The 15,912-nt window shown below is 55.7% G+C and overlaps 6 protein-coding genes across 18 annotated transcripts; 3 read left to right on the plus strand and 3 right to left on the minus strand.

Annotated features, from left to right (window-relative positions):
• Positions 1-140: 140 nt before the first annotated feature.
• Positions 141-7,619, plus strand: H257_11444. 2 transcript variants are annotated; one of them, XM_009838373.1, is made up of 7 exons: positions 141-955; positions 1,018-2,055; positions 2,287-2,394; positions 2,531-3,154; positions 3,558-6,188; positions 6,240-6,308; positions 6,352-7,619. In XM_009838373.1, exons 1-7 carry the CDS (start codon positions 167-169, stop codon positions 7,582-7,584), a joined length of 6,492 nt encoding a protein of 2,163 aa, XP_009836675.1. In that variant the 5' UTR covers positions 141-166; the 3' UTR covers positions 7,585-7,619. The 2 variants fall into 2 exon arrangements, with proteins under 2 accessions (XP_009836675.1, XP_009836674.1); XM_009838372.1 differs by having other exon boundaries at positions 6,240-7,619.
• Positions 6,674-10,519, minus strand: H257_11445 (hypothetical protein). Of its 12 annotated transcripts, XM_009838374.1 has the most exons (12): positions 9,823-10,519; positions 9,624-9,775; positions 9,507-9,569; positions 9,161-9,461; positions 9,004-9,067; positions 8,786-8,915; positions 8,575-8,721; positions 8,489-8,521; positions 8,379-8,442; positions 8,136-8,319; positions 7,892-8,077; positions 6,674-7,822 (listed from the first exon to the last, which is right to left on the minus strand). In XM_009838374.1, the coding sequence occupies exons 1-12, from the start codon at positions 10,481-10,483 to the stop codon at positions 7,651-7,653; spliced, it is 2,157 nt and encodes a 718-aa protein (XP_009836676.1). In that variant the 5' UTR covers positions 10,484-10,519; the 3' UTR covers positions 6,674-7,650. The 12 variants fall into 12 exon arrangements, with proteins under 12 accessions (XP_009836676.1, XP_009836677.1, XP_009836681.1 ...); XM_009838375.1 differs by having other exon boundaries at positions 6,674-8,077; XM_009838379.1 differs by having other exon boundaries at positions 7,892-8,319.
• Positions 10,520-10,690: 171 nt separating this feature from the next.
• Positions 10,691-11,981, plus strand: H257_11446 (hypothetical protein). Its single transcript, XM_009838386.1, has 3 exons — positions 10,691-11,120; positions 11,166-11,229; positions 11,279-11,981. The coding sequence occupies exons 1-3, from the start codon at positions 10,761-10,763 to the stop codon at positions 11,935-11,937; spliced, it is 1,083 nt and encodes a 360-aa protein (XP_009836688.1). The 5' UTR covers positions 10,691-10,760; the 3' UTR covers positions 11,938-11,981.
• A 302-nt stretch (positions 11,982-12,283) lies between these two features.
• H257_11447 (hypothetical protein) lies at positions 12,284-13,060 on the minus strand. The gene has a single exon (XM_009838387.1). The coding sequence runs from the start codon at positions 13,013-13,015 to the stop codon at positions 12,422-12,424; it is 594 nt and encodes a 197-aa protein (XP_009836689.1). The 5' UTR covers positions 13,016-13,060; the 3' UTR covers positions 12,284-12,421.
• Positions 13,061-13,644: 584 nt separating this feature from the next.
• On the plus strand, positions 13,645-14,706 carry H257_11448 (hypothetical protein; the record flags this gene model as incomplete). The annotated part of the gene is made up of 1 exon (XM_009838388.1): positions 13,645-14,706. One exon carries the CDS (start codon positions 13,645-13,647, stop codon positions 14,503-14,505), a length of 861 nt encoding a protein of 286 aa, XP_009836690.1. The 3' UTR covers positions 14,506-14,706.
• H257_11449 (hypothetical protein) lies at positions 14,478-15,815 on the minus strand. Its single transcript, XM_009838389.1, has 4 exons — positions 15,671-15,815; positions 15,499-15,608; positions 15,140-15,440; positions 14,478-15,087 (listed from the first exon to the last, which is right to left on the minus strand). Exons 1-4 carry the CDS (start codon positions 15,771-15,773, stop codon positions 14,549-14,551), a joined length of 1,053 nt encoding a protein of 350 aa, XP_009836691.1. The 5' UTR covers positions 15,774-15,815; the 3' UTR covers positions 14,478-14,548.
• Between the last annotated feature and the right edge of the window lie 97 nt (positions 15,816-15,912).

A 15,912-nucleotide genomic window follows, 5' to 3' on the forward strand; every position in this document is an offset into this window, starting at 1 on the left:
TTAAGAATGACAGGATATTTCGTGCCTGTATAGACTGGTCAGTAGTATATACCTTGGTTTGAAGTTCCCGTTGGGTAGAATTATGCATTCTAAGAGGTATTCAGGACAAGATCGGCCAACCAATGGGCATTTCGTTCTGCATTATCCCTTCAAGATTGAGTCGACGATGGCGGGACAGGATGCCGCAGCGTCAGAGGTAGCTGAGTTTGTGCAGCTATTCTTCGTACACCAAGTGGACTCAGGGGGCTGCACGTCTCAAAGCCTGCTACGCGGACTAGACATCATGATGACCTGTCTTGTGGACGTGGGCGGGAAACAGAAGAAACAAGCGGCAGTGACAAAACAGGACATGACCGAGTATCGCGCGGGCCTCCGGAAACCGCGAGACGTGATGGCGAATCCAGTCTTTGCACGCATGATGGCAAAGAAGCGGAGAAAAGTTTGTGGGTATATCTTCAAAGCAGACGAAGTTGCATACAGTTGCCGCGACTGCCAACACGACTCGACGTGTGTCATGTGCCAAGCGTGTTTTGCCGACAGCAACCACGACGGACACGACGTATCGTTCCAGCGTACGTCTGCTGGGGGGTGTTGTGACTGCGGGGATCCCGAAGCATGGGCGAAGACCGGATTTTGTACAAAGCACCCCGGTCGCGACAACGACTCGACGAGTTCTGGGACTGTGCCTTGTCCCGAGACGGACCTGCCCCAGGGGTTGTCAGTCGTGGCAGGACCGTTGATCGATGCCGTGGTGCAGTTCTTGTTTGACGCGCTCGTGACATCGGAGCAGGGATTGCGCGTCGGCGAAGGCATGACGGCTCTCGGCTCCCGGCTCACGGACGACATGAAAAAACAGTGGATGGACGTGGCATCCACCGTCGAACCATACGAGGACGACCAAGAGCTCAACTACGACACGCGCCTGCATAGCGACGACATCCACCCGTTCTCCGACGTTCGTCCGTTTGCTATTGGGTTCTGTGGGTGGATTTGGGGAACTGAACGATTGTCTTGTAGGTGATTCGAGCCCTACGAACCCACACCGGCGCGACCAGATCCGAAGCCATCAAGCTCGCCAACAAGTCGGACGCCGACGGGTACACGCAGATTTGTCTGTCGACACAAGTGCGCGCGGTGGCCCTTGTGGTCTCGCTCGACAAGTTTACGACGTCGGTCGTGCCATACGAACTGTACGACATGCGGCGCGTGCCCGTCTTGATCGAGTGGCTGCGGTCGCTCTGTGAGATTTCGGACGGGTTGGCGGCGCTCGTGTCGCGGAGCATCGAAGCCCGCCGCACGCATCCGTGCGCGGACGTGATGTCCCTCTTGGCGGCGCTGGTCCAACGCGCGTCGCTTCGGCAACAATCGGCAGACAAGGCGGCCGTGCGCAAACTCTCGATCGACCAGTGCTTGAAACATCGGTGGAAGGTCAGCCGCGACGCCCTCTTGCACGTGTCCACGGTGCTGCACCCCCCCGATAATCTGGGCGAGTGGGTGGATTGTCTGACCAAGAAGCAAGCCAACTCGTTTGCGTGGGGCGCGCTGGTGCCGGGGTGCCTGGGGGATTGCCTGGAAAAGGTGGCCAAGGCGTACCCGGCTCTGCTGGACGTGTGCCAGGAGACGGCGGCGGCGTTCGCGCCGTCTCCATCGTCCCTAGCCGCGCCGGCGCCGAGTATGCTCGACATTTTAGTGCGCAACTACTGCTTGCTCACCAAGCCGGCGATCCACCAAGTCAACTTGTTCATGCACGAACTGATCTTGAACCAATCGATGAAGCATGCCATGATGGATGCGTTCGTGGACGGGTACGCTCAAAACACAGCCACGTACTTGAAGGGACTCGGGGCGTCCAGCGACAGCATCTTTGACTTTGCCACGCAGCTGCTCACGGTGCCGTCGCTCCTCGCCAAGTACCCCAAGACCCTCGTCACGACGCTGTTGGATGCGCTGGCGTCGGTGCTCAGCACGAGCATGGGCGTCCGCACCAAGCCAGACGGCACCACATGCCCTGAATTCCGACCTGACAGTATCGCTATCAGCCATTCCAAGTACAAGGTGCGATAGTCCTCTCGACTGGTTCATTTTTAGGTGTTCCAAGTAGGTCGATGTGTACAAAGAACTACATGTCGAGTCTTCTTTTATCGTATATCTTGTATAGTTTTTAGGCTTGGATTGGGATTTGGATCTAAGGTTTGAACGCGTGTGTGTCGATTTTTCCATGTGTGGAGCTATCGATGGTATGTTGTATACAAGGACTAAGTGTATGACGTGGCTTGCTAACTGTAGCACGCGGGCGACCATTTGGAATTCGTGCTGGCCCACGGCAACCCCACCGACCTGCTTGGCCACGACGTCAACTTTTCCAAGTGGTTGCAGTGCCTCACTGTGTTGCAGGTACCCCGCGCCCACGATTTCAATCGACTGGGATATTATGCGTCGATGGAAAATAGAGTCGACATGTTGGTTTACGCTGTATAGTTTTTGTTATTACCTTATTGCTATACCAAATTCAACGTGGACAATCGACTAGTTTGCCGATGCGCAAGTTCGTCGAGGTCGCGACGAGCCCCACGTCGAGTACGAATCCGACACGTGGTTTGCCACGTTCAACTTGGGCATCAAATTGCACGCGTTATTTCCGCTGGTGCTCCATGGCCTAACGACGTCATCCAGCCCCCCTCTCTGCGCCAGTCTCATGCGACACGTGATGCGCGCGATCGACCAAGTCAAGGGCTCGTCCCTGGAGGTGACTGCCAAATCCATGCCGGCGTTGGCCGCTGGTTCATCGGGGGGTGTTGCCTCGTTCGATGCCACAGAGGCGTCGGTGGTGGTGATGGCCGCCGACGGAGCCCCTCGCGCCGCGTCGTCGCTGCACATTCCGTTGCATCGGTTCGTATCGGCCATGCTCAAGCAAGTCCTCGTGTTGTCCAAGGACTCGGACCTGTCGTCGTGGAAGGCGTCGCTTGGCCTGGACTCGCTCGCGGACGTCGTGCTCCTCCTTGACGCGCCCCTGCAGTGCTTGGCCATGTCGAGCCAGATCCAAGCCAACCTGTGGCGCCGCAACGGCGACGAAAACATGGTCACCCAGCTGTTCAACTATTGCGCCATGCCGTACTGCGTCAACTTTCGCGACGCCGATCTGTTCTTGCTGCAGGTATTGTGCATTTCACCCAAGTTTGGAGTCATTTCGCCAACTGCATTCGAATCCATTTGATCCTATTACAACGATTAGTATATATATGGTTTTGCCCAATGCGGAGGGACAGAGTCGAGTCAATCGTTGTATGGCGAAGCCTAGTGTCGTGAAATCATGGTGACACTTCTATGTGGTGATTTTTAAAGCCGTCGATAGTTGATTTCAAGAGATTGAACTGTTTCGTATCGTGATGCCCATGATATGTGTACACCAATATGTCAAGTTAACTGATCAGAATGCGTGTCTACATCAGACCCCTCCTCATGCTAGTAGTACCCGTTTGTTGAAGTGGATGCATTTCGGCGTGCCCACTCCAGTTTTTGAATGAAACCATTGACAACAGATGGATGGATGGCTGTAGGTGGGCGTGCTGCTGCTGGGCGCCGACCACGTAGTGGCGTTGGTGGTCGATCGATTTGGGTTGCGGTCGTACTTTACGGACGCTGACGACGCCACGGTGTCCCCCACGGCCACGTACGACAAGCACCAGGAGCTACAAATGGTGGACGAAGCGCTGCGGTTGCTGCTGGTGCTGTCGACAAACGTCCCGTCTAGCACAGGAAGCGACCACGAAGATGCGTTTCTGCGCGAAGAACTGGTTCACCAACTGCTCGTCCGACCAAGTACATTCAGTGAACTGAGTGACAACGTGTCGCTGCCGTTGGGGGGCCAAGACATGTCGGCCCCCATCGCCCGCCTCGAGCCGCTGTTGCAACAAGTGGCGAGCTTCCAGGCCCCGGTCGGGTTGGAACCGGGCAAGTATACGATCAAGGCCGACAGCATCGTCCAGTGCAACCCGTACCACATGCACTTGAACCGGGAACTGCACGAAGAGGCGCGCGAGAAGATCCTCGAGCGCCCGAACGCGACCCCGCCGTTTGTCCCGGCCACGGCGCCGCTGCCGCACCTGGCGGACGTGCAATCGTTGCTAATCACGTCGAGCACGGTTGAACTGGTCAAGTGTGTGCTCCGTCGTCGATGCGACAAGGACAACAACGCGCGGTGGACGGAGGCGCTGGTGTCGACCGCGCTGGACGTGCTTGTGTATGGCGCCCAAGTGGCCTCGACGCCGTCGTACTGGGAATTGGTAGCGCCGTTGATCGTGTACTTGGTCGAGTTGGAGCGTGCCGAGGACAAGGAGCACCGTCACGTGGTGTCGTGGCTGCTGGAAGAATACGCGCGTCGGTCGCCTGTCTGCGCCGCGGCGTTGACGGCGCAGACCACCGCGTCAAGTGGCGGAAATATCCAAGACAAGGCAGGCGACGCCGCACCAGAAACGGATTTACAAGCGCGGAAGAATCAAGCCAAAGCCCGCGCAATGGCGGCCATGGCAAAGCAGATGGCGGCCTTTTCCCAACTCATGGGCGACGAAACCGAAGAAGACGAGGTTGTCGGCGACAAGGCGCAGCCGGCCCAGTTGAACAAGAGCGACGACGACGGGAAAGCAGGCAAGACGAAGCCACCGAGCACCAGTCAACCCCCAAAGCACAAGAAGCGCGGTCGAACGACGTCTGTGGACAAGGCCACCCCGGCCCCATCCGACGAGAATACTGCGGCGCCGAAAAAGTGGAAGCCCACGTGCATGTTGTGCCACGACTCGAACTCGGACGACGAGTTGTGTATGGTGGCCATGGTACAACAGTCGACCGTGCTCTCGACGGGGTTCCGTCCGACTGCAGCCGACGCCCTGCATCCAGACAAGGGGCGCCAATCCCGCACCGACGTGGCGGCGTTGATCCGCGCCATGCAATTGCAAAGCCGAGGGGACGACAGCCGGTCGCCGCACTTTTATCCAAACCATAATTTCCACCACCACCACGATCAGCACGACCATCACGACCATCATCACGAGTCGGACGACAGCGAAAGCGACGACGACGACGACGACGACGAAGATAGCGAGGATGGTGGGGACGGCGCATCCCCCCGGATGGCATTTGCCGACATGTTTTGGGATATGGGCCATGACGACGACGAGGTCGACGAATTTGACGACCCCCATCGTCACCACAACCATCACCACCATCACCACAATCACCTTGCCGCCGACAATGAAATCGGTCGCCGTGAAGGGCATGGTCGTGCGGTCGCCCCCGAAGCGGAATTGGCGCGCATGTTGGGGGCGGCGGCCGTCGCTCCGGAAGAGGACATGGCACGCATGTTGGGCGGTGCGTTTGATCACGCGATGCGGATGCTACCGCCACGTCGCCAGCGCCAGTTTCAGTTTAACGTACAGCGGCGTAGCGGTGGCGGCCCCGCCCGCGTTTCCAAACGGAACGACGACGACGGCCTCAACCTGGTGCCGGTGGGGCTGTTTGTGCGGACGTGTCAGCACATTGTGCACATGAAGTGCGTCGACACGTACATGGGCACGCTGCACGAGAAGGCCATGCGCGGCGAAGAATTTGATGGGATGCAGGCGGTCGATGGCGACGCCCCCATGACGCAGTTCCTCTGTCCCATGTGCAAAGGCCTGTGCAACGTGTTGATTCCCATGATTCCGTCGACCAGTCCAGCCCCTTCCTCCTCCTCGTCCTCCTCCTCTTTGTCCACTTCTTGGTTTGACATTGTCGTCCGGCGGGACAACTCGTCGTGGATCCAACCCATGCACCAAACACATGCAAACCAAGACACGCTGGCCAAGTGGAAACAATACTACGAAGACGCATTGTGGGAACCCCACGGTAGCTTTGAAAAGGGCGCGCCGTACCTGTGGTCTGCCTGCGCGTACACGGTCGCGTCGACGCTCGCGGAAGTGGATGCCCTCAACGACGACGGAAGTCGCCTCCTCTCTTGTGATGGAGACACAATGATGGTGTGGCCATCGACGTTGGAGAAGGAGTATGCGTCCATGCAAGCGCTCGTGACGTTTACAAGGTGGTCGTTTGCGATGGTGCACCTGACTGGCGAATCCAAAGTTATCTACGAAACAGTCAAGCGGTGTTGCCCTGTGGTTCAAGAATCCAAGCGCGAGTACAAAAAGTACACCAAGGTACAGACTTATCTTATATCTATGGGCATGACAGAACTTACATGGCTGTAGATGATTGGGTCGTTGGATGCGTGCATTCGAGGAACGGTGTTAGGCTTGCTGGTTGCCGACACATTTACGGTACACAATCATATTTGGCTTCTGGATGACAAATGTATCGTAGGCGTTTGTCGTGTCGATGGTCGCCGCCGACTCGATCGATACGATCGGCGAATTGATTCCTGTGTTTTGCGCGGCCGACATGCTGCAGCGCCTCGGGCGTGAATTTTTCGTGTTGGAGCCGCAGCGAGCCGCCAGTTTTTACCAAGATGTGCCGGTCTCTGCTGCTGCTCCGAACAACGGCGTTGCATCGTCGGCTCGAGGCGGCAGTCGCATGCAGACTCGTCGGGGGGGCAGTAGTGCCCCCCCTGTCGTCACGGCTCGCCCCCCGCAGGACCCTGCCGTGGCCCACGCCAAGAGCTTGAAATTGCTGCAACGTCACGTTGCCAAAGCCACCCGCCACTCGAAACACGCGCCGACTCGCCGCGAGTTGCAAGCGGTCGGGGCACTGCAGTTGGTCCTGCGCCTGTGCGAAGTTGACCCGACGCTGCGGTTGAAACCCGCGGTGGACGTTGTCGCAGTGGATGCGATTGTGGACCTGAACGCGCTGCTCGTGCGTCGAATGCATGTCGTGTACGGGTGTTTGACGGACAAATCGTTACCGTTGCCGATCCCGCCGCCGTCGTTCCAGGACGTGAGCCAAGTGCCGCTGGACGCGCTGCAGACGATTTGGGAGTGGTGTGTGATCCGAAAAGCGTCGCAGATGGAGCTTGGGGCGGCGTCCCAAGACGCGACCAACCGATGCGACCACGCCGAACACACGAGCGAAGCCTACTTGGCCAACATGTTTATCCTGCGCGACAACCGGACGGCGGCGCCGCTCGAGCTGGTTGCGCTGCCGACCCAGTACGACGATCTCTACAGCCACCACGTCCGGCTCAAGTGCCAACGCTGCGACCGCGTCCCCCGAGAGCCTGGGCTGTGCCTCGTCTGTGGCACGCTGCTCTGCTGCGGCGAGTCGTGCTGTGCGTACTCCCATGTCAAGGGCAACCCCCCCATGGGAGAGTGTACGCGCCACGCGTTTGAGTGCGGCGGTGGGCTTGGCGCGGTCCTGATGCTCCAGCAATGCCGCGTGGTGCTGATCGCTGGCTCCATGGTGGCCTACTTTCCAAGCCCGTATGTGGACTCCCACGGTGAAGAAGACCCGGGGCTGCAGCGTGGGCGGCCACTCAAGCTCGACACGAACAGATACAACATGCTGCAGGCGCTGTGGCGCAGCCATCGTCTCTATGGCGAAGTGTCTCGGCTGCGCAACCAGCGCGACAACCAACAGCCATTGAATCTCACATATATCTAACTACCATGTAATACCAGCCGTCCCATGCTATATCATTACACGTGGCCTTATTGGGTATAACTACAGCTACAACAAGGCCAGGGTTTGGAACCGGGCGTTCAATTCTTCCTTGTCTGCGGGACGGAGGAGGGGGACTTCTTGGGAACTGCTGACGAGGGCAGCGTCGGAAGCAGGTGAGGTTTTCAAGTGTGGTGTGGGTTCGTCGGACACGTCGCTGCTGTGGTTTTCCAAGGGGTAGCTACGAATGAGAACTCTGTATGACAAGCAAACACAAGCTGTCTCACACTAGACAAAGCTCTAGTCGTACATGTCTTCGGCGATATGCTGGAGCTTGTGGGTGGACGTCACGGCAGTGGTAGCTGTGAGGACTACTTTCAAGTGGGCCGTCGCGTCCAACCACGTTTGGAGCATCGCACGAAATCCAGCGCTCGTGTGTTCGTCTGCCAGCCATGGATCGCACCCGATAAGCACGATCAGGCTGGGCCACTTCGTTCTACGGGACACATCAGGCTGCATAAATTGTTTGGTCGATTGAAATGAAACGCATGTACGTGTTGGTAGTGGAGTGTGTGCGAGTGACCTTGCGGACATACGTCCACATGCAAAAGTTGCCGCTTTCGGACGCTCGTTTCTGCATGAATGCCGAGACAAAGCCACACACAATGCGATGACCAAAGCCCAGAATACTATGCCTCGAGTCCACTCGATGAGCCAGCGCAATTGCAACCTCAGTGTCTACATATTGCAGCCAAGTTCGAATCGACAATTCTGTACGTGGTTTTCTGTGGCCGTACCGACGTCGTTTAGCGTGCTTGTGATTGTGACGAGGCGAGAATTCGTGGCCAAGAGTTCGCAAAGCTATGCAAAAAATCATCAACACTCCAGTTCGGCGAAAGTCACTCACCCGAAACACGTCGGCGGGGCGGCTCTCGGCGCTCTACCACAAAAGATGAAAAAACGTTCGAACCGCTGTGTCACTGAAACGCGTACGGGGGGCAGTGCGGGGAGCTCTCTTGAACTTCGACGACCAATTGTTGCCCCCGCTGGCATTGGGGCTTTGTAAGGGTCGCTCGAGCCAACCTTTCGGCGAAAGATGATTTCATCGTGCAACCCCCCAGGATACAGCTGAAGGGGAGGCTAGTTCAAGTATGCATATGAGCCATGACGCAACATATCAAAGGCGGATGTGGGGTTGTTGTACAGGGTTAGGGTCGGACGGTGTCGCGTCCACGAGCGATGGCGCTGTAGATGCGACATAACCGACCGCGGCCAACGACTTGTTCACGCTTTGTTGGACACTGTGCCCACCCGTGAGCGCAGTGTAAAATGCACTACAAACATCACGACGTTAAAGTCATCCGATACATACAAAACGATTTGGCCTCCGCACACACGTGGGAGCAGCACATCTCAAAGTACCTCAAACAATTCGGGTTATTCACGACGAGTACGTGGGGGACACCATGGGCAACGAACGCGTTGACTACACCACCACCAACAACCTCTCGTTGCATCAATTGCTCAAAGAAGGAAAGGTCATCAGTTTCCACGGCAAAGCCACCTCTCGTGCTAGTACCTAGTTTTCGCGACGGCGTGTACGAGAGCACAACCAGCTTGAGGGTGCGTTTGGACGCGGTCGAGGTGACCTCGAGCATGCCGAAAAAGTCGACGTACGTGAGCGGATGCACCAACCCAAGATGGTCTTCCAAGTACACATGTTCATGGTTGCCCTGGCCCAAGAAATGGAGAACCTGGCAGCCCCACGACAGGAGACTGTGCAGAGCTGGCCACGTGGCAACATGCAGCTTGACGTGGACGCAGGGTCGGTGTGCTGTACATTCCCTTATGATCGCCAAGTGCCGTTCTACCTCCAATTCCTACACCGACATATCTGAGTGATGTAACAAGTCGCGGTTGCGTACTGGAATAGGATGGAGATTGCCTTGGCGGTCGAGGCCCACGAGAGGGGCCGCCGCGCACACAGCCTACAAGCCAATCAATCAGTGGACCAGGAAATGAATGGCTGGGACGCGGCGTACGATTGTGTGGGTGCGATCGTGCCTAGGGATGGACCGCCTCGAGGCTTGGAGCAAATAAAACTTGCGCGACACGACATATACCAACGACAACGTCGGCTTTTCAAGCAGCGCAACCTTGTCTCCGCACCGAAGTGCCACACGTCTGTGTTGCTCTAATGTGACAGTCAATTGGATGGTGGCTATGCTGGTTGCGTTGTACCGAGATGCACCCCATTCACGACGACACTGCCTGGACTGCAGCGTTCAACGTACAGGGTGCCCCTTTCGTGCGTCAACTTGCAATGGTTTCGACCCAAGCGGCGGGTGTTGAGCGTCTCCACCGCCGAGCCAAACATGTCGCGGCCGAGTTTGAGCGACTTGAGTTTGCCTCCGCCAAAGGCAAAGTGGGCCAGCTGGTGCTTCTGAAGACGCGAACGGACGCCGGTGGGCAATTTCGCTTCTGGATCAAGGTGCAAGTAAAAGCAGCTGACAATGCACCCCTGGATACGCTTCTTGCCATTGTTAACGCCTCGAATTGGAGCGATGGGGTCAAGTGAAGGAGCAGTGATTTCAGCGGTGTGTTGGATGGTGGCGGCCGAAGACAAGGTCAACGCAGTGATGGCTGGACCTGTCGACAAAGCCAGACTTGTGCGGGGATGGATATCGTACGACACAGTTGTGGCTGTCCCAGTTTGGTGTTTGAGTGGGGTGGCATGTGTCGCGTTGCTGTGCACCACCATGAGCCGCTTGGTCTTCCGTGGAGTCGAGCCCGCATCGTCCAAGTCTCCAAGTGGCCGACGCAGCTTGGAGCCTTGTTCAAGTTCACCAGCATTCGTCATGCTGGAATCGAATGTGGCAGTCCTTGTCCACTTGACTTGCATCAACAGGCCATGGAACTACTGTAAAAGAACCGAGCCTCCCAACGGGTATAAATTGCATTATATATGCATTCTAGTTTGACTTGACAGGAGTACAGTGTATGTATTCATGTGAAAGACCTGCATTCAAATTGCCTTTAATGAATGATGGTGAATACTGTGTACTGTTATTGGTGCTGCCTTTCGACAACATACATTCTGGTGCGAGCCATGAATTTGAACTTCGCCTCCAAACTCGTCACGTTCCGAGACGAGATCGTTCTGGTCTCACACAAGCAGCATGGCAACGTCCACAAGGCCCTACCGAGGTGGCGATCGTGACTGGTTCCGTGTATTGTTTGGCTTTCGCGAGCTAGACTTTGACTACGAAGAGGTGCAAGGGAAGTTTGAGCTTGTGGACAATGCGACGACCCTGCGATCGACTGTGAATGGCAAGTCGTACGGCATTGGTACGTTCGAGTGCTTGTCGTTGGCTGCGTTGCGGGTCGCTGGCCTCGACACAGCCGTGGGCGGCGACACGAAACTGCGTCATGAAGCGTCCACCGACGTCTTCCTAGACCATTGCGACAGCGCCAACCAGCACGCGCTCTTCCAAGCGGCGTCACAGTTGAATTGCTTGGAGTTTATGAGTCCTCGAAGTGTAATGGCATGAGGAAATTGTGCCAAATGTGACATGCGACAGTAGGTGCCGGAACAAGGCGTCACGCGCTACGACAGAGATCCCACGCAAGGCCCCGCGTGTGCCCTTGGTAACTTGATCCGGGTAGTAGAACAAGTATATTCACAAACGCGTGGTAGCGGCAGGGCCGGGCACGGTATTTCGCAACTACTTTGCTTCTGTGAATGGAAAGCCTGGCCAAACTGCTGAGAATCAACTCAATAACCTCGACGCTGTCGAAGCCATTCTGTCCAACCACAAACACAAGTACTTGGACGTTGTCAACGGATACACTGACTCTACGCCATCCCGACTCGCCAAGCTAAACACAACGGTGCTGCACGACCACGCAACCAGGGACGTGCTGGCCAACGCAGTCAAGATTGGCCTGCACTGGAACGTGCAAGTTCCGTTTTCCTCTCGGTATGCCACGACCAACAACCAGCACTTCGTGTCGCAAGCGTATTGCTCGGCCATTTCGGTCGGGTATTCCGCAGCCAGCCAGAGCGACTGGGCGCCGTTTGCAAAGCTCGTACTACAGGCGTCGTACGAAGCTACGCTGTGGGCTGGTGTCGTCAACTACCATCGCACGGGATGCAACAAGGTGTTTTTGACGGCGCTGGGTGGCGGGGTGTTTGGCAATCGAGTGGACTGGATCGTGGACGCCATCGCCGCGGCTGTGGCGGCGGTGGCACGCCACGGACTCGACATTGTCATCGTGCACTTTCGCCGGGTGGACGTGTCGTTCAAGCGCGATTTGGCACTTGCCTTAGCCGAACACCGACGAGGTCAATGCTAACCCATAGTTTAAAACGACAATATAACTACATAGATGAAAGCTGCGCTATTGCCAGGTATTTTGCGAGTTCAGGCAATACTCGTACATTGCAAATGCGTGAGAGAAGTTGTGTTGGCTACTGTGTTAGCTAGGTACCTACCGTAGCGAAGGCAAAAGGCTACAAATGTTGTGGTGCCATGCTTTCGTTCGTCATACATTAACATGGCATCTCTAAATCATTGTGATATAATTGGACCGGGGGCGGCGGTGAGCGACGACTACATACGTTGTCATGTTGGTCCCCAGCCACTCCAGTGTTCACCCCCAACACCTTGGCCTTCCCCAGAATCTTCACGGGTTGTTCTTTTTTGTGAGTACTCACCTCATAGCGTTAAACTTGAGGCATCGTCCATGGATTATTTATTACACGACAACTACTAGCAACGCAGCCCTTCACCATGCCCACGCACGATCCACAAATGATACAAAACACTTGGAGTTGGTGTCAGTCTAGTAGCGCTAACATCGGCGGTAACTCGGCGTCGCTGTAGTCGACGTCTTGAAAAAACACGCGAAGCAGACGGCATGTAGCGTGCACAGTGACCTGCACCGTGGCAACATGGTGGGTGCCAAACGCGTCCAGACACATCCGGTGGACGTCGAGGCAGACGTGGCGCCATGTCCCGCCCTTGCCAAACACGAGCGGCATCTGGCACGCCGACGCTTGCACCCGCGCCAAGCTCCTCGAGTTGGTGATGTGAAACGTGCGGTACGTCTTGGTGTCGTCCACGACTTCGATATCCAACGCAAAGTACGCATCGAGGTTTTTCACAAACAGCACGAGGAATTGCATGACGTTGTGGCAGTTGAACACGACGCGCGCGTCACTGCCGCGGATTTCCACGACGGGCTGATGGACGTCGGCGTCCTCGACGACTTGAACGATGTTGTCGCCTCCCACTTGCTGGCATTCGTCGTCGGCCAAGAGCACCGCGGGGTGGAGCTCTAGTGGAATCAAATCCCCCGTGTCGCTTGGCGGCGATGGGAGCAACGGCTCCACTAATTTGTCTTCCAATTCCTCGAGTTCGATGGCAGTCATGGTTTGGTGGTGCCGAGTGGGTCGTAGCAGGGGTTTCACAGTCGGTTTCTTTATTATCTGGAGGTTTCTACAAAAGCAACCAGGATGAAACTGTTCGTGGCAGTTACGATGAAATCCTCCTTGATATACGATATCATGTATCATGTCGTGAGTTGCTTCGACGGCGAAATCATAAAACAACCTTCACAACACACTTGACCGGTATGGGTACAAACTAGTGCCACTGGCATCAAGATGATTGCAAATACCTCCCATCGCCTCACCATAACCGTGTTGGGTGAGAATCTAACCCCCCTAGCTCACTAGCATATTTAGAGCACAGTTGTATTAATGTAACTAACTGTACGTGGGAGTACGAGGATGTAGCATCCAAGTGCATTTAAGTTGCGAAGCTAGACGTAACGTTAATCTACAATAATTCGACACCGGTCAATCACCAACATGCTCATTGCTCCTTCAGCAATGAACACTGTGATTGTGAACTGCAACAATTTTCGCCCAATTATAGCTCGATATACACATTCTAAACTGGTACGTGTAAACCAGTTTACAATTGTAGCTGGAGTGAAACACCGTTTCAGTATTATCCGATTCATAAGTGAACACCGTGTCCGTACATCTGTTTCATAATGTCCGCGAACGCCGCCTTCAACGCCAACGCTTCATTCTTTGACCGCCATCGTCTCTTGTTCGAGTACGACACGTATGGTCATCGAGGCCATCCCAAGACGACCGAGGGGTTTATTGCAGCGATGCAGGCGCTGATGACTGTCAACTCAAGTGCCATAAGCAGTTACGACCACCTCGCCGCCCTCATCCATGTGGCACAACCAAACACCAGCTTGATCAAAAACCAAAGGCAACCCCTTCTTGGGGCTCCGACGCACACAACGCAGCAGTCGCAGGGTTCGGCTACCGCCGCCGAACTGCCTTCGCTCTTCCACCGGTACAACCCTGATCAACCACTGACATCACCTCCACCCGCATCAGTTCAACCAGCGCACGGCTTAGCCTCTATGGGGCACCCATTCCATGCAAGCACTGTCCTCGTCGACCCTATCACCACCCCCACCAACAAAGTAGCAATCCCTTCTCTTGTCCCCCCAAAGCATCTTCCACAGCGACCATATGGAATGAATCCCCAACCACACAGCCAAACTGCCGGCCATCCAAACGTGCACACTCAGCCGCAGCCCCAATCATCCCAAGCACCTTCTCAAGCAACAACCACACCCCTACTTGACAGCTCACTGCGCGTCATGCGAGGTCGTAAAGTCGACTTGGCCCAAAAAATCGAGCAGCTTGTGGGTCCCAAGTTTGGCCGCGTTGTGGGTCCGTCGAATCACAACCTTCCGACAAGCATCAAACGCCGCCTCGACGCGTACTATCGTCTAGACGACCGGAAAGAAGCGTTGTACCAGCTCCTCAGAGCCGAGTACGTGGCGCTACAACGGGGGCGGCAGCACCTCCAGCCGGCCCAGGGGCGGTAGTCTAGCATGCAAACAGCACCAAGCTTGTACGGTCTTTTATTATTTACTCGGACGACGACATGAAGTCGTCCATGACGTTTCGCACAGTGTCGTTGTCGGAAAAGAACAGACTGGGGTCCGCGGCCGACGTCGCTGTCGTGGCGGACGAAGTGCTGGTGGCGTTGGTCGTCGTCGCCACGGTGGAATATGGAAACCCTTGGGTGTTGTTGGACCCATTGCCCGCCGCCATTTGAGCTTGCATTACGGCTTGGGCAGGGTACCCACCGCCGCCGCCACCACCCATCATGTTTTGAACGAGGGCAGGGTTGAAGTTGGCTCCATATAGTTGGTTCCCGTAGGCCGCGGCCGCCGCCGCTTGCATGTTGTAGTTGAACAGGTTCATATGATTCATGCCGTCGACGTTGCTGTTTCCAGCACCGTTAGTTCCACCAGCATTGCCATTCGCCATGAGAAAGAGGTTGGACATGTCCGCGGCCGCATTGTTCATGGTTGGGTACCCAGCCATCATTTGGTTCATGTTCATCGGCATCATTTGGCTCATCGCGAGCTGCATCGCCGCCAAGTCTGTCCCAGGAGGAAAGCCTAATGCATTAGACAACCGAGCTTAGATTTGGAAGGATTCGAGTGAGCTAACCAGTGGGAGGCGCAGAGGTGGTTGACGTCGCGTGTTGCTGCATGTTGTGGTGTTGTTGATGCAATTGCTGCTGCTGCTTTTTCTGCTGCAATTGGGCCGCTTGTAGTTGCTGCTGTTGCTGATTTTGCTGATTTTGCAATTGGAGCAAATGCTGCTGTTGTAGCATTTTCTGTTTTTGTAAATGTTGTTGCTGTTGTGTCGCGGAAGGGTCTACGTTTCCCGCTGCTGTCGACGAGGACGATGGTGCGGCGGGCGAGGTCGCAGTCGCCGCAGTGGGACCATTGGAGTCCTTCTTGGCAATCTACGGTCACCGAGGAGTTGTGGAGTGAGAGTTTCGATGAGCTAGACCTCTAAGTTACCTGGTCATCTGCTAGCGCTGCCAGCCGTTCGAGGGATCGAGCGATTTGCTCTTTGTATCGGACGCATTTGACATGCCACTCCTTGTACTCGTTCTTTTTGTCCAGCGTGGCTATATAGGGGTGGCCAGTGTGTGATAATGAAGCATACAAGATGGCGACGTCGTGCACCTACGTCGGCTCTCTAGGAGGTTGTTCCATGTGTACAGCATCTTGTCATTGGCGTCGAGAAGCTTCTGGACATCGCCACCGCGCTGGTGGGTCGTCGATGATGCCATGAAGAACAGATCGATGCAATAACGTTAAATTGTGAAATCGAGTTGGAATGTCGTTTTGACCAATTCGATCCCTCGATTAGTAAACTAGACCATGTATTGGCTATAAATATTAAATATTCAGACCAATCAGTGATCGTCT

The sequence above is a fragment of the Aphanomyces astaci genome, assembly GCF_000520075.1.
Source record: "Aphanomyces astaci strain APO3 unplaced genomic scaffold supercont1.34, whole genome shotgun sequence".
In the NCBI taxonomy this organism is placed as follows: domain Eukaryota; phylum Oomycota; class Saprolegniomycetes; order Saprolegniales; family Verrucalvaceae; genus Aphanomyces; species Aphanomyces astaci.

What these genes read in the sequence shown, in the direction of transcription:
- H257_11447 (XM_009838387.1), bottom strand. Translation starts at nt 13,015, where the DNA reads ATGACTGCCATCGAACTCGAGGAATTGGAAGACAAATTAGTGGAGCCG.
- H257_11445 (XM_009838384.1), bottom strand. Translation starts at nt 10,483, where the DNA reads ATGCAAGTCAAGTGGACAAGGACTGCCACATTCGATTCCAGCATGACG. An exon ending in ACACACTCCACTACCAACAC is followed by an intron (nt 8,078 to 8,135) that starts GTACATGCGTTT and finishes TGTGTCCCGTAG; the next exon opens with AACGAAGTGGCCCAGCCTGA. An exon ending in CAGCATATCGCCGAAGACAT is followed by an intron (nt 7,823 to 7,891) that starts GTACGACTAGAG and finishes TCTCATTCGTAG; the next exon opens with CTACCCCTTGGAAAACCACA.
- H257_11446 (XM_009838386.1), top strand. Translation starts at nt 10,761, where the DNA reads ATGGCAACGTCCACAAGGCCCTACCGAGGTGGCGATCGTGACTGGTTC. An exon ending in AGTTTATGAGTCCTCGAAGT is followed by an intron (nt 11,121 to 11,165) that starts GTAATGGCATGA and finishes ATGCGACAGTAG; the next exon opens with GTGCCGGAACAAGGCGTCAC. An exon ending in AGGCCCCGCGTGTGCCCTTG is followed by an intron (nt 11,230 to 11,278) that starts GTAACTTGATCC and finishes AACGCGTGGTAG; the next exon opens with CGGCAGGGCCGGGCACGGTA.
- H257_11449 (XM_009838389.1), bottom strand. Translation starts at nt 15,773, where the DNA reads ATGGCATCATCGACGACCCACCAGCGCGGTGGCGATGTCCAGAAGCTT. An exon ending in CAACCTCCTAGAGAGCCGAC is followed by an intron (nt 15,609 to 15,670) that starts GTAGGTGCACGA and finishes ACCCCTATATAG; the next exon opens with CCACGCTGGACAAAAAGAAC. An exon ending in CAGCGCTAGCAGATGACCAG is followed by an intron (nt 15,441 to 15,498) that starts GTAACTTAGAGG and finishes CGGTGACCGTAG; the next exon opens with ATTGCCAAGAAGGACTCCAA.
- H257_11444 (XM_009838373.1), top strand. Translation starts at nt 167, where the DNA reads ATGGCGGGACAGGATGCCGCAGCGTCAGAGGTAGCTGAGTTTGTGCAG. An exon ending in TCAGCCATTCCAAGTACAAG is followed by an intron (nt 2,056 to 2,286) that starts GTGCGATAGTCC and finishes TGCTAACTGTAG; the next exon opens with CACGCGGGCGACCATTTGGA. An exon ending in AGTGCCTCACTGTGTTGCAG is followed by an intron (nt 2,395 to 2,530) that starts GTACCCCGCGCC and finishes ACAATCGACTAG; the next exon opens with TTTGCCGATGCGCAAGTTCG.